Source organism: Opisthocomus hoazin, chromosome 7 (genome assembly GCF_030867145.1).
Source record: "Opisthocomus hoazin isolate bOpiHoa1 chromosome 7, bOpiHoa1.hap1, whole genome shotgun sequence".
In the NCBI taxonomy this organism is placed as follows: domain Eukaryota; kingdom Metazoa; phylum Chordata; class Aves; order Opisthocomiformes; family Opisthocomidae; genus Opisthocomus; species Opisthocomus hoazin.
The window spans coordinates 9,761,998-9,777,770 of record NC_134420.1 but is presented as its reverse complement, the minus strand read 5'-3'; the positions used below and the strand labels follow the sequence as shown (position 1 = coordinate 9,777,770).

Here is a 15,773-nt window from a genome sequence, read left to right as displayed (position 1 = left end):
ATTGTGGCCTGTAGACTATCATGGCCTGAATGAAGTCACACCACTGCTGAGTGCTGCCATGCCAGACATGGTACAATGTCAACATGAGCTGGAGTCAAAGGCAGCCAAGTGGTATTCCACCACCAATATCACTCATGCGTTCCTCTCAATCCCGTTGGCGGCAGAGCGCAGGCCACAGTTTGCTTTCACTTGGAGGGGGATCCAGAACACCTGGAATCAACTGCCCCAGGGGTGGAAACACAGTCCCACCATTTGCCATGGGCTGATCCAGACCGCACTGGAACAGGGCGAAGCTCCAAACACCTGCAGTAAATTGATGACATCATTGTGTGGGGCAACACAGCAGAAGTTTTAGAAAGCAGAGAAAATAGTCCAAATCTCTCCGAAAGCCAGTTTTGTCCAACTCCCCCACCAAAGCATGGTCACCTAAAGCAGGCTGCACAGGAACTCGTCCAGGCAGGTCTTGAATATCTCCAGAGAAGGAGACTCCACAGCCCCTCTGGGCAACCTGTTCCAGGGCTCCATCACCCTCAAAGTAAAGAAGTTCTGCCTCATATTCAGATGGAACTTCCTATGCTTCAGTTTGTGACCATTGCCCCTTGTCCTGTCGCTGGGCACCACTGAAAAGAGTCTGGCCCCATCCTCCTGACACCCACCCTTCAGATATTTATAAGCATTCATATGGTCTCCTCTGAGCCTTCACTTCATAGGAGAGATGGTCCAGTCCCCTAATCATCCTCATAGCCCTCCGCTGGACTCTCTCCAGTAGCTCCTCATCTTTCTTGAACTGGGGAGCCCAGCACTGGACACAGTACTCCAGATGGGGCTTCACTAGGGCAGAGCAGAGGGGGAGGAGAACCTCCCTCGACCCACTAGCCACACTCGTCTTAATGCACCCCAGGATCCCATTGGCAGCCACTGCTGGCTCATGGTCAACCTGTCGTCCACCAGGACACCCAGGTCCCTCTCCACAGAGCTGCTCTCCAGCAGGTCCACCCCAAGCCTGTAGTGCTGCATGGGATTATTCCTCCCCAGGTACAGGACCCTACACTTGCCCTTGTTGAACTTCTTCAGGTTCCTCTGCACCCAACTCTCCAGCCTGTCCAGGTCACGCTGAACAGCAGTATAGCCTTCCGGTGTACCAGCTGCCCCTCCCATTTTTGTGTCATCAGCAAACTTGCTAAGGGTGCACTCTAACTCTTCATCCAGCTCATTGATGAAGAAGTTGAACAAGAATGGGCCAAGTATTGACAGGGGTCACCACTAGTTACAGGCCTCCAACTAGACTCAGCGCCGCTGATGACAACCCTCTGAGTTCTGCCATTCAGCCAGTTCTCAATCCACCTCACCGACCACTCATCCAGCCCACACTTCCTCAGCTTCCCTAGGAGGATGTTATGGGAGACAGTGTCAAAAACCTTGCTGAAGTCTAGGTAGACAACATCCACTGCTCTCCCCTCATCCACCCAGCCAGTCATGCCATCGTAGAAAGCTATCAGATTGGTCAAGCATGATTACCCCTTGGTGAATCCATGTTGACTACTCCCGATAACCTTCTTTTCCTCCACTTGCTTGATGATGACCTCTTGAATGAGCTGCTCCATCACCTTTCCCGGGATGAAGGTGAGGCTGACCAGCCTATAGTTCCCTGGATCATCCTTCCTGCCCTTTCTGAAGACCAGAGTGACACTGGCCTTTCTCCAGTTCTCGGGCACCTCTTCTGTCCTCCAGGACCTTTCAAAGATGATGGAGAGAGGCTCAGCAACGACATCTGCCAGCTCCCTCAGCACTCGTGGGTGCATTCCATTGCGGCCCATGGATTTGTGGGTGTCCAGTTTGCTTAAATGAGCTCTCACACAACTCTCCTCAACCAAGGGAAGGTCTTCCTTTTGCTAGGCTTCCTCTCTTGCCCCCAGGGACTGGGATTCCTGAGGGCTGACCTTAGCAGTGAAGACTGAGGCAAAGCAGGCATTCAGTAACTCTGCCTTCTCTGCATCCTCCGTCACCAGGACACCCACCTCGTTCAGCAGCGGCCTCACATTATCCCTAGTATTCCGTTTGCTGCTGATGTAGCTGAAGAAGCCCTTTTCTTGTTGTTTTTGACATCCCTTGCCAGATTCAATTCCAGGTGGGCCTTAGCCTTCCTCGTTGCATCCCTGCATGCTCTGACAATGTTCCTGTATTACTCCCAAGTGGCCTGCCCCTCTTTCCACATTCCATAGATCTTTTTCTTCCATATGAGTTCTGCTAGAAGCTCCTTGCTCATCCACACAGGTCTCCTGCCTCGTTTGCTAGATTTCTTACTCAGGGGGATGCACCGCTCCTGAGCATGGAGGAAGTGATGCTTAAATGGCGATGAGCTCTCTTGGACCCCCCTATCTTCTAGAGCCCTGACCCACAGGATTCCTCCAAGTAGGTCCTCGAAGAGGCCAAAGTTAGCTCTCCTGAAGTCCAAGGCTGTGATCCTACTTATTGCCTTGCTTCTTCCACGCAGCATCTTGAACTCCACCATCTCATGGTCACTACAGCCGAGGCTGCCCCCAACCTTCACATCCTCAACCAGTCCTTTGTTTGTCAGTGCAAGGTCCAGCAAAACGCCTCTCCTTGTTGGCTCCTCCACCACCTGCATCAAAAAGTTATCATCAGTGCTCTGCAGGAACCTCCCAGACTGTGTGTGCCTGGCTGTGTGGTCTTCCCAGCAGATATCAGGGTGGCTGAAGTCCCCCATGAGAACCAGGGCCTGTGATCATGAGGCTACTTTCAACTGCCTGTAGAAGGCCTCATCGACTTCCTCCTCCAGGTCAGGTGGCCTGCTGTAAACACCCACAACAGTGTCACCCGTATAAGTCTGTCCCTTAATTCTTCATCTGCCCCCAGGCAGAGCTCGATACATTCCAGTTGCTCCCTCACATACAGAGCAACTCCACCACCTCGCCTTGTCGGCCTGTCTTTCCTAAAAAGTACATAGGCATCTATGACAGCATCCCAGTCATGCGAGCTGTCTCACCATGTCTCTGTAATTGCACCGAGATCATGGCCCTGCAACTGCACACAGATCTCTAATTATTCCTGCTTAATCCCCATGCTGCATGCACTGGTGTACAGAAATTTCAGAGAGGAAATATGGGGAGGCCTGGCAGCTTGATTGTATCACACTTCCACAAACCTGTCAAGGCAAGTGCTGTGTGCTTACAACGGTGGAAGCAACCACCAGATGGCTGGAATTATATCCTGTGCCCCATAACAACACCCGGAACACTGCCCTGCGCCTTGAAAAGCAAGTCTTATGGCAACACGGTACCCCAGAAAGAGCTGAGTATGACGGCATGCTCAGTACATAACCTGGGGGAGCTGGCCGGGGGGGTGGTGGCAGCTATTGCTGCTCGGGTCACTGGGTGCTGAGCAATTGCATTGTGCATCACTTATTTATTTACTTTTATCTCTTCCTTTGCTGTCCTATTAAACTGCCTGTGTCTCAACCCATGAGTTTTACTTTTTCCTCCATTCTCCTTCCTATCCCACAGTGGGGAGAGCAGTGTGGGGTGAGCAAGTGGCTGCATGGTGCTTAGTTACTGGCTGGGGTTAAACCATGACAAAAAAGTTAAAGAGTACAGCCTATTACAAAACAATTTATTCTTCCACAAACACCCAACAGAAGGTCTTTACCAGATCAAGCAACCATATACAGTCTGAAAAGCATGACCACCTGTTCTTGACTACTACAATTTTTCAAGACGACAAGATCCTTTCATTGCATCTCAAATTATCACCTGTGATTCTTTCATTAGAAACAGCAAAAAAAGGCTCCACCAGGCAATTGTAACATTATAAAATGCTTTCCATTCCATTTCTACCCAAGAATCTCTAAGGCCAAGTTATGTGGAGATGGCTAAGTACTTAATGCCTAGTCAGGCACAGGAAGTCTACCAGTTGTAGCAGTGATTGGATGTCTAATTCTCTTCATAGGTTTGTCCCAGCTTTTGCAAAATACAAATTAATTGCATCTTATCATATCTGTAAGGTAGAAAAGCTTATGCACAGTGAAGTACATGGCTGGTTCAAAAAAGCACAAGCTTTTAAGACACATTAACTCGTGGAAGTGAACTGCATTTCTACCAGCTTCAGTTCTACGTTATTTGCATGAGAAAATTTGAATACAACTTTGTTGCACAAATACATCGTTATGTTAGCAGCTGCTTTGAAATAGTTCTGTTATGCTATAGAATCTAGTCCTGAAAAAAATATTTCGAGTTAAACGAACATATGTATCTTTGTATTATACTCCAGTACGCGGGAAAAAAATCAGGCATACAGAAAAAAGTATCAGTGCTGCAGCTTAAGGACCTAATTTGGATGACTGGATTAAAATATGAAGTTAACTGATTTTTATTTTCTTTTAACAAGCAATACTAGAATTCAGCAACCTCCCCTGCCTACACCTTCTTAGCAACTTATATATATCCGCCATTTTTTGATGAAAACCCACCTCTCAGTAAAAAGCTACAAAATCTGCCGCACAGAGATAGCTGCATACTGGTAGTAGTAACCTCGACTAGCTAACCTGTCCATACACAATATTCATTACAATGCATTTAAACTGGAACAACAACTTCCATAGGTTTAAATTATTTAGTTTTCCTATCCATTGAAATAGCCTTCCTGAAGATTGATTTTGATTGTCAAGGGGCTTTGGCCGCTTCTGCCTTCCTCTGGAGAATTCCTACTAACCAGAACAGTTTACATAGCCTAAAACAGACAAATCTGAATTGGAATGAAGAAGAAAATACTAGTGATTTCCCCATCTTTGAGAGCACGAGACATAAGATGATGATAATTATTTCAAATTAAATTCACACAATTCAGCTAAGATGCTTCATTTACTGAGCCTGAACTAAAGCAACAGTAATAGTTTCTAATTTTGTTTACAAAAAACTATAACCCAAAGGACACAATAAACTGTTAGAACTATAAAGCATGTTACAGGCAAAACTAGCAGACACTGACTGCTAATTTCAGTGCTTGATTTGGTTCGTAATTCAGTGCTAAAATGTCCTGTATTAACTGTACCCAGCAGAAAAAAAAGTTAAATTCATCCATGCTTATCAATGCAGAATAGTAAAATTATTCAAACTGAATGATACTCATAAACAATGATATTTTTCACTTCCTGCTTGCTTCAGTGCCTCATTCAAGATCTAATACCTGAACTAGTTATTTGATCAAAGTTGGAACAGCAGCAGACTTTCCTGTATTAATCTTCATGTTAACCTGAATCTTAAAGAGTATCGAACACATTTTCCTAACAAACACAAACACTTCTGATGGCAAAAAGGCCTCTTCATTTTCAAAATACTGACCCAAGGATGGCACAAGTTGGTACTTTCATACCAGAAGGCAAACATAAAAGGTTTTTTATCTCACAGTTGACATCACAACCAGATCCCTTCCTTACATCCATAACTCCATTAACTTCTTGCAGATCATAGTACGAAATACAAGCTTATGCTAACTTTAGAGATATAATACATAATCTGTTTCTAAGAGAACACACAGCAAAGCTATTGTACTAGTTACAAACTCCAACTGAATAAGCACCTGTAATTACATGTCAGTATTACAGAAGATTATATGAGGCTTTTTCCCCTTAAACTGGGAAAAAAACAACAGGCTACCTCTCACTTTGCGTGTACTGTGGATGTAACCAGAATTACACAAACTTGTATCCTACCTTAATGTGGCCTATCTTCCCTGCATAGACAGGTCTAAAAGAAGCAGCTAAAAGAAGTAACTATTAGCACAAAACTCTTACCATGAAAGAAAAAGAAAAATGGAGGTCTAATACTGGCTACCTCTCTGAGGCTCTGCGTATAGTTTGAAAGTACACAGCCCTCCCCATGCCTCCTATTGTAAGGAGGAAGCCACCAGAAATTCTGTTTAAGCAGGTACAAATTGTAGAGCTGTTGGGAAAACAGCATAACTAACAATAAAAACGTTCATGAATCGTGTGAATTTAAGCTGTTTCACTGGTTGATGATGTTTTCGTCCCTGAAACAAGGTCACTTCATGTCCCACAAGACTTACCAGGAACGGGCTGGGGGGGGGGGGGGGGGGGGGGAAGGGATCTTTACAAGATTTCATAATGAAAAAGCAGAACTGTCAAGTCTGCTATTATCTCCTTCCTCACCTAGCTCTCAAAAATAAGCACATAGCAGTACAGAGAGACAACTCATTCTCCAAGTGTCTCTGTGCTGTGGGCATAAATGGACAAGAGAAAGGCAAGTGAAAGAGCAGGTTTGGTCTGATGGTGTTTGTAGACAGGTCTGCTTTACTGTTGTTAAGTCTCAAAACTGTTACAGGAAGAAATAATCAGTCTGATTACAGCCATCAAAAACTAGTTCTCCGACATGAGTGAAAACAACCTTAATTAACTTTACTGCACTTTCGAAACCTGCATTGTTGCTTAGAGGGTGGGTGGGAACAGCAGGAACCACAGCGATTATCCTCCTGTTTACCTTCTCTCTGCTGAGATGGTACGGTTGCTTTCCTCCCTGTCCACATCCAGACCTGTTTTTTATAACCGTGTCAAAGCTGCTGTAATACAGGCTTGTTATCCACACTTTTCCCAATCTCCCATGCTGAAGATATACGAAAGAGCGCACAAGTTTCTTGAGTCTCTCTGTCCTGGTTTTAAACTATTCCGATCACATTCTCTACTTCAAAGAAGTTCAGACATCTGCTCCACAACATAGCTATTTCATGCAAAAGTTTATTCAGATTTTTAGGCAATACAATCACTTAACCAAAAGCTCTAGAAAGACAGCAAAGAAATCTTCTTTTGGCAAACTTGAGAAGCTTAAAAGAAAAAACGCTTGAGAATGAACCAGAAAGCATGGGGAGTAAAACTAGAACTTTGCAGTATAAACTCCTCCATCACAAAATGTCCTCCAAATGCCACATACAAGCATTGATTTTATAGCATCTCTTTCAAATTCATATTCACTTCTGTTACAAATTTGCCTTCTGGCTTTTAAGTTGTGCCTGCATGGTATGCATTCAATGACTTACTTATAACGTTAATTTAAAAATCCTAGAATTTAAAAGAGAATACCTTGAAAGTATGATCCAAGCGTAATTTGGAAAGCAGCCTTTTCCTGTTGTCATTCAGCATACCATCAATTTTTCTCATGTGAGGCAAAAGTAGCTCATCTAAAAGACACATAAGAAAACCATAGCAGTCGATTACTGAGAGACAGAGTAATGAGATTCCTATTCAATCTATAGTTCTACTCACTAACATAAAATGCGGAAGCAAAAAATAACGCATCTTGCACATAAACCCATTTCAAACAGGAGAGAAAAATCTCCTTTTTTGTATCAGCCTGTTAAACTGGTCTAGATATTACACAGTTTAATTGCTGACTGCAATCCTGCTCCTTGTCTGAGTTTTCTTTGTTGAAAGGAAAAAATTCAGGTAGATTAATATAGAACATAGAATATTGATCTTAGAGACAATTTCAAACTATCTCCTAGATAATCCTCTTCTGTGCAATACAACTGGTGGTTTTATAAAGACAAGTATGTGTTTCTGACATTCACTATTCCACATTACAAGAGATGACCCTGCTGGCAGTTATAACAATATAAACTGAGTAAAGTGCTTACTGGTAAAAGTTATGTGATAAACCACTGCAAATTGCACAACACACATTTGAACATAGCCATGTGGCCACGAATAAGAATGTACAGCTCAGCATGAAGTCTTTTATTTATAAAGTCAATTTCTTTGCTTTTATTGGGACTCCTGACATAATGCATGGGCTTGAAACCCTGAGGTAAGCATGCACTGATGCACAACCAGAGCAAACCAGGAAAGGACAGTCTAAAAAATAGTTTTTTAAATACTGGAAAACAAAATATAGTACAAAATAACAGCCTGCAACTAAACGATATGTGAAATGATTGCTCTTTTAGGACCTTCATCTTTATACATAAGTGTTTTGCTAAATTCTGAGAATAGGACAGTTTTGACTTGTATCTTGGAGATCATCACGGTAAATAAGTCCAGACATTTTCTCCTCAAAGAAAAAGCAGAATATAACTGTCTTTGATCAGAATTTGAAGGTTTCAGAGTTTGAAAAGCAGAAGTTTTAATAGCAACAGGAATCCGAGCTACTTACAGTTATAAGGCTATTTCTTCATAACAAAGTAAACACACACTTGAAACACTGTAATTTGAAATAAATGTTTGCTAAGATTTTAAAAGATAGTAACAGCAGGAACAAAGAGCTCAGTTCTGACATTTACAGCACAGGCCTAATGTAACAAAGCAGATAAAACACTATTTCCGAATTACAGTGATTCTTCAAAGAGATAGCGCAAATAAATTTTTATATGCACACACACAAGTAATTTGTGTAAAGTGTACTTCAGATGTGGATAGGTAGACAGAAGTTCAGTAGAGGTTTTTTTTTTGTTTCCTTTTTTAAAAAAATGCATTTCCCATACTGATTAATAACCGTACAATCTAGTAAAAATTTACAAATGTTAAACATACTGTACCGTTGCTCTTTTCCAAGGCTTGCATTGTGTCTGGATCCAACGCAATGCTAACAAGCAACTCCATGTAGCTCTTAAAAGTCTCCTTCATAGCTCTTGTGTTCAAAAAGCGAGTAACAAGGGGAGCTGCAGGTACAAGCTCTGAAAATGAATCAAAACATAATGATTTTTTTTTCCTTCAAAATCGTACAAATATTTGCATTTTTCAAAACTGAAGGTTTCTCTCTTAAACCACAAGTGACCCCTACTGGTATCCCAAGAGATTAAAACCCAATACAAGCAGAGCTACTACTCAAACTACTCACACACCAAAAACAGGTACAAATGCCAAATCTGGCACAAACTACCATTTTTTGTAGAAACATGTACAATTACTTTTAACTATCAGCATTTAGCTTATAATGTTTTAGGGAATTTAAACATTTTTCTGTTACTTTAGATGAAAGTCTAGAGAAAAGTGAAAATCAGTAACTTCAGTCAAGCAAAGTGCCCTAAGTGCAGATGTTGTCAATGCAAGCACCTCCCAAAACCACAAACCTCAAAGTTGTTCCAACAGAAAAACATTCAAAAGCACTGATGCCACTTAGGAGCCTGCATACTATCGAATTCAGTCCCACCTAATTGTCCAACTTGCAAAAAGACCACGTAACCCAAATGTTAACAAAGAATCAATACAGGCATATTTGTACTTATTCTAAGGAAGTCTTTATTTTTTCATAGACAGCAATTTTAAACATGCACATGGAGTAGCCATCAGTATTAGTAAGCATTCTGGAGCTTTTTATAGGCTCCATATATGATCCCACTATTCTGCAGTAATTTAGCTGGCAAGGCTGTTAAACTTTCTCAGATATCCACATTTCTATGGGTGACTACCATCACCAGGTTACTTCAAATTTTATATATGGACAATTGTACATATTCATGGTTATTTAAGTAAGTTTTCTTGAAAAATGTTATTTTAAAGGTGCTGCCTGCAGCAGAGGCACTGTTCCAGTACGTTAACCCTAGCTCATCTACAGTTAAAGTGACTGAGGCCAACAGGCTTCGGAAATGCAGCAATACAAAGCACGGGTACTACACAGCCGAACTTCAAGCATACAGGAAAGAAACAAAAAAACCCTGCAAAATGCACTGTATAACTGCTACCACAGGTAATCTCTATAAACACAGCACACTTCAAAAATTCTATTCTGTTCTGGAGAATTACTGCAAACATTGTATCTCAACGTTCCAAGACGCCATGAATGTCTTCACAGCAAATCTGCTCGGCAGGCTGCATTTGAACAGCTGGCGTTTAGACAAGCAATGAAGCAGCCAAAAAGTCAACTGCTTTTTCTCCTTCAGTTTTGAAAAAACAACAGTAACTTCTGAATTCTGCCCACATCTGCATGCAGACAGGCATTGCAGGAATGTTATTTTAGATGACATGGAGTTGCAATGGAGAGTCTCGAGACGCATTTCAAAATCTGATCAGCTCCTTCTCCTTCAATTGTACCCATCTTAGAAAGCAAGTAGGAAAAATACATTTATCTAATTGATAAACTACATTTGCAGTAACTTCAGCTGCATACATTTCCTCACATACAAACAACAAGTAAAAAGTTTTGAGAAATCAATTTTTTATTTCCCTGGAGGCTAGTAAGAAAAAATTTGCAAGATTGAACAATATGTTTTTATTTACAGTTTAGTTCAAAGAGGCCTAGATGCTAACAATAATATCTCACTCACCATCCTCATCACTCTGGGCCTCAGGTGAAGAATCAGACTGGGAAGACGAAAATTCTTCTTTCCACTTTTTCCTTTTCTTTGGTGGTGGTTCAGCCTTTACCTTTGGCTGTTTAGCTTTGGGTTTCACAGAAGAGACTTTTGTCGCTGTTGGTTTTGGTGTTGGTGGATCAGGGGGTTTGCTGTTGCTATTACTAGGTTTGCAATGAATAGTCCTGCAACATGAAGATGACCTTTATGAAAATAATTACCACACAAGTTTTGACACTAATAAAATAGCTATAGTGTTATTTAACCAGAATGTATTCCCCATGGATTATATATACTTATTTCATTGTCACATGTAACGAGGAATTAGGTCATACACACTATACTACTGTATTTTTTTATATCATGCTTAACAACTATTCTCAACTACCTATGATTAAATAGTACTACAATTTTATACACAGATAAACAGACACAGAAAGTTTAAATTGCCCAGCTTTACTAGAATTCATGAGCTACAAGAGATTAGAGCTAATCTTGAAATTGACTATTTAATGAAAAAAAAACAACTTGTCAGATTTGAACAAATACTAGTAATCAATGAGATTCACTGACAAAGCGAATTTGGGATATTGTATCCATAGAGATAGGAGAGAACATCACCCAGGTAAAAATGCAGGAAATGCAGGATCTTGAGGACTGGAATAAGAAACCAGACAACTCCTCTCCTTTCTCTTCCCACCACCCAAAACAGGAAATCAAACAGGAAACTTCATATGATAAATACAAATGTATGTACTTTAGGACTGATCAAGCAACGCAGTTTTGAGAACATGGTGGGGAACACAATTCTGGGAAGCACCAGGAAACATTTTTTGTCCACATGAGAAAGCAGTAAAATGTATAGTAGAAGCACTGTTACTATCTTCTGGAATATTATGAATAATTCTTGTTATCTGTCAGAGATGAAGATTCCAAACTGAAATGCATGGTGACAATAGACACTAGGATGATTAGAGGAATGGAAAGTCTGCCTTAGACAAGGAATTTGGAAGATGTTGATTAATCCAGCTTAGTGAAATGAAGACAGAGGTGGAATCTGACTGCTCTCTAGAAATACATCATACAGTAAAAACACCAGGGAAAGACAGAAATAAAAGCCAAAAACAGTATTGAGAGAAGAATATATGGATACAAGGCTAATCGTGATAATGTTTTGGCTAAAAGCCAGGATTGTTTCAGAGCATTGGAGAAACAGGTTCTGGAACAGTCTTCTGTAGCCCACGAGAAAAAAAAAAAAAAAAAAGCGCATCAAAATCCTAGCTAATTTTAAGCAGATCACAATCATTTTATAAAATTGATTATCTGATGGCATTGATTTCTTTGAGAGCAAACTGGACTTAAAAACCTAGTCATTTCTTGAATGAAAAGCACTACAATTTTTTTCATTGCTGTATGCTAACAACTGATAAAGAAAATATATCTGCATTAAATTATTAAAAAGCCATATAGAGAGAAAAGCTTCAGATACCATCTGTAGTTGTGAGGAAATAAAACAAGCTAAGCATTAAAACATGACAGAGTTTGTACAATACAGAATCTGTAATCTTTTCCAAAATCAATTTTTCCAAAGGCCAATACAAAACACAACAGCAAAACCCTTAGCCAAGTGAATGACAGGGAAAACCTTATCAGAAGTACCTGTGCGAGGGACTTACGATCATAGAATTTTGCAGGACCAGCAGTGTATTTACTAGGATAATCAAAACCATACTATGTTCGCCCTGCATTCTTTACATGGCTCTCCAGAGTGACAGATTTGTTTGGGTTTTCTGTATCCTTGTTGGAGGTTTAAAAGCAATACTACAGGAATTACTGATTTTGAGGCACGGACAGAGGTTACATGGGATGACCCAAAGCGATAAGGCGTTTTGGGGCAGGGTGAGGAGGGTAGGGTAGGTGCAATGAGAAAAAAAAAAAATACCCTCAGTGCGCAAGGACACAGAAAAGAAGCAAAAACATTCCTGCAACAACCAACTTCAGCAATGAACTTCTGTTTTTAAATCAACTTTCCAGGACTGAGAAGAAAGCATGGTGCTTCCAGTACACTGGGACAGGACGGTCATTAAAGCAATCTGGAAAAAACACACCTAACTTGCAAAGTCCATGCGACTGGAGAAAACACCACACAAAAATTTAAAATCATGACACCTGTAGGCTGCTATCCTTATGTTGAGTAACAGGGCAAAAGATGACAGAAAGAAATAGCGCGTGGAGACCCAACACCTCCAAAACGAATTATTACTGCAATCCACAGATTCAAGATAGGGAAGTCTTGATATGGCAGGAAGTCTTCATATGGCAGTAATTCAGATCTCACTTCTTAAAGAAAAACACACAGCTGTCAATTTCCAGCTTAAAGCTGAATTAACACAATCTTGAGCTACAAGTCTTCTTTATTAAAATGGTTGTGTTCTTAATACGAAAACAATATGGCAGAATGAAAAACAAATTGAAATAAAATACCTTGCTGACTGTACAGGCTTGCTTCGCGGTTTTTTTGAACATACTCTGACATATTCCTTTTTGTTTGCATTTTCAATGAACTTCACATACACTCGTTTGTATTTTTTTTTTGCATCCCCGAAATACCCAAGATACTAAAAAAAAATTAATACACAAGTGTTGCTGTTAAGTAAAATTATTCATTTGAACAATTAAAAACTTCAATCATAAATTAAAAAAAGTTTTAAAACAACCTATTATACATACAAAGATGAGCCATCCTATAGTAGTTATAATTTAAGATAAATTCTCCAATGGATTTCCACGTAATATTTAAAGTAAGAAAATAAGGCAAGAGGTACTTTGGGCTTCATTTTCTCCCTTTATTTAATCCTCCCCATGTGTTATCCCAAAAGGATTATCTGCCTGGCAAAGGGCTGCCTGTTGAAATTGTATCCTATCTGTATCCTCCCCATTGTGGAAAGCAACTGGTTCACAAGCCTGCTGCCACTGACTATTCTGGTTCTGAAAACTTGTTCCTTTATACAGCCTGAATGATAGCAAAGAACCCAAGCTGGGAAGCCAAAAACCTGCCCATGAATATATTTAGAGCAGGAGAAAAATCAAGAAACCCTTTCCCCATCCCAAGGATGCTTGCTAAGAACGCATGTCAGAATCACATTTTATTTTGTCTCCTAGACTTCCATTAAAGAAATCGGTTCCCATAAGGCTTCACAAGGAATTTTTAAGACTCACACTGTTAGTAGCAGCAAACTCTCTCTGTCCATCTCGCACTTCAGGAACAAACTTTTGCAGTAAAGCCTTCTGTACTTTCCAAATAGCTGGAGGCTCTTTTCCTGTTTGCAAAGCAACCTGCAAGAACATCAAATTATTTGCTAAAAAATGTGCTTATTTTTCTCCCAGAAGTGTGTTTGTGCATTGTATTCTTTGAGCAAGTTACCCAGGGATAAAATGGAAATAAGCCATTCAAAATTCCAAACCCTTAGTCATTATGTGCCATATGCACGCAGACAGAATGACATGAACTACAGTAAGTATAGTTCTGCTTTCACAGTGGCGAAGTTGTGCCAACCAGCTTTGCCTATGGTGTGATGTCTCAACTCATGTACCATGCAACTGAGCCACAGAACTTTATTTTTTAAAACAATATAACATTTGTCCAATTTTTTATTCTTTTGCTCTACAAAATATTTTTTAAAACAAAAATGCAAGAATCACAAGTAGAAAAAGCTTGCAGGTCCCTAGAGATTCTGTAGCAGAAGTCCAGGTAGATTACAGCACGATGCTTGCACTAATGTGAAATGAGACAGTTCTGTATGAATTAGTGAACTTGAGTTTACACTTTCAGTTCAACTTAACCATAAAAAAAGAAAGTTTGAGTTGATTTTCTTCTTCACATAGTTTGAGAAATAAACTATGTTAAAAACAGATTTGTAATTATTAGCTCTAATGAGAATTCTCTATAAATCCTACATGCAAACTACTAACTCAAAAACGCTCCTATTCGGAAAACATATGATTAAGTATTGGTTCCTTTTTCATGACTGTTTAAATAACTAAAGAAACACCACAAAGCTGAAAATTCAAAATATCTCATTAAAAAATTTAACCAGTTTTATAAGTGACAAGGGAATATTTTAAAATTGTTAACACCTGCCTTATGCGACAAAGCTACATGAATTCATTTAGAGCTTCAGCTCAAGAGGATGAACACACAGACAAGTAACCAAAAGTATTAGAAATTAATGGTAACAATATTGCTGGCTATGATAGCAACAAAAGAAAAGGTAAGCATGCAGAAGAATTTAAAATGGAGAAACAAGAAAAACAAAACAAAACATCAAAGTCAATAAGGAACACTCCCATAAACTCATGTGCAGAGCTGTACAAGTTGCTTATGGAAGCCATTTCTTGTTCAGCAATGAACTTCTGTTTATTGAACCTATTCCAAAAAAAAGAAAAAAGACAACTCCAAGATCTTTTGCAGAAGTCCAAAAGTCATTTCTTCACCATCTTACATTTGAAAGCCTACTATCTTAAAAAAAAAAAAAAGGTAGTCAACCACCTGTGAAAAGCATATGCTTTTTCATATTAAAAAAAGGTAATTCCAAGTTCTAACAGAGCTTACTAGCATACAGACTTACTTTATTATGTATGTAGCATAAAAGGAGTCATGTACATACAAAACACGTTCACAACCCGCACTAGAAAGACACCTTTAAGGCATCTTGGCAGCAGCCAGGGAATATCAGAATAAAAACGGAAAACTGCTCTGCAGCCTTTCCCCTTTCGGTAGTTTGTTGAGGCTTACTTCATATGCAGGACTTTTTGTGGTGTTTTGTTGTTCGTGTTTTTTCCTCACAGTGAGTATGGGGATTACCTTTAGCGTCTCTATATCTTCAATCTTCACTACAAATTCATCACGTTCTCTGTACATGCCCTCTCCTCCACTGTCCGTATTCTCCTCATCGGTACATCCTTCTATTGCAACAGTTGTCTGTATTTTTGCCAATTGGTCTGAAGTCACAGCATCCTGTTGAGCTACTTGTAAGGGGTCAGCTGGATTCATTTTCTCCTGCGCACTGACTACAGGAGCAGTTGTCTGTGGAGATTCCTGCTTTATTACAGCAGTAGTGGCAGCGGCAGCAGCAGTAACAACTGCCACTTTTTCAGCTTCTGAAGAAAAAATCCAAATTTTAGTTAAATTATCAAGGATTAGCAACGTAAAATGGGAACTAGATTTATTTTTCTTCTTTTCTGTTACAATACACATTAAAAACAACTATTCTAGGAAAACCACCTAAGAGTTAAAATAGAAACATTATCTTGGCCAAAACTAAACTTTAAACAAAACCAAACTACTGTAGACAGTATACCTCTGCTGTACTAAACTGCTGCATCTATTAGCATCTAGAAATAACAAAGGTTAACATTTTAGAAAACAATTTGGTAGCTACAGACACCATCAACAGAAA

The 15,773-nt window shown here is 39.9% G+C and overlaps 1 protein-coding gene across 1 annotated transcript in view; it reads right to left on the bottom strand.

The window, feature by feature from the left end:
- QSER1 (glutamine and serine rich 1) overlaps positions 1–15,773 on the bottom strand; it is a 56,125-nt gene that overhangs the window by 11,228 nt on the left and 29,124 nt on the right. The window contains exons 5-10 of the mRNA XM_075425377.1: positions 15,179–15,474; positions 13,534–13,650; positions 12,799–12,932; positions 10,288–10,499; positions 8,560–8,697; positions 7,109–7,206 (exon numbers count right to left, since the gene is read on the bottom strand). Of these exons, the coding sequence (XP_075281492.1) occupies positions 7,109–7,206; positions 8,560–8,697; positions 10,288–10,499; positions 12,799–12,932; positions 13,534–13,650; positions 15,179–15,474 (995 nt within the window). The remainder of the gene's footprint in view (positions 1–7,108; positions 7,207–8,559; positions 8,698–10,287; positions 10,500–12,798; positions 12,933–13,533; positions 13,651–15,178; positions 15,475–15,773) is intronic.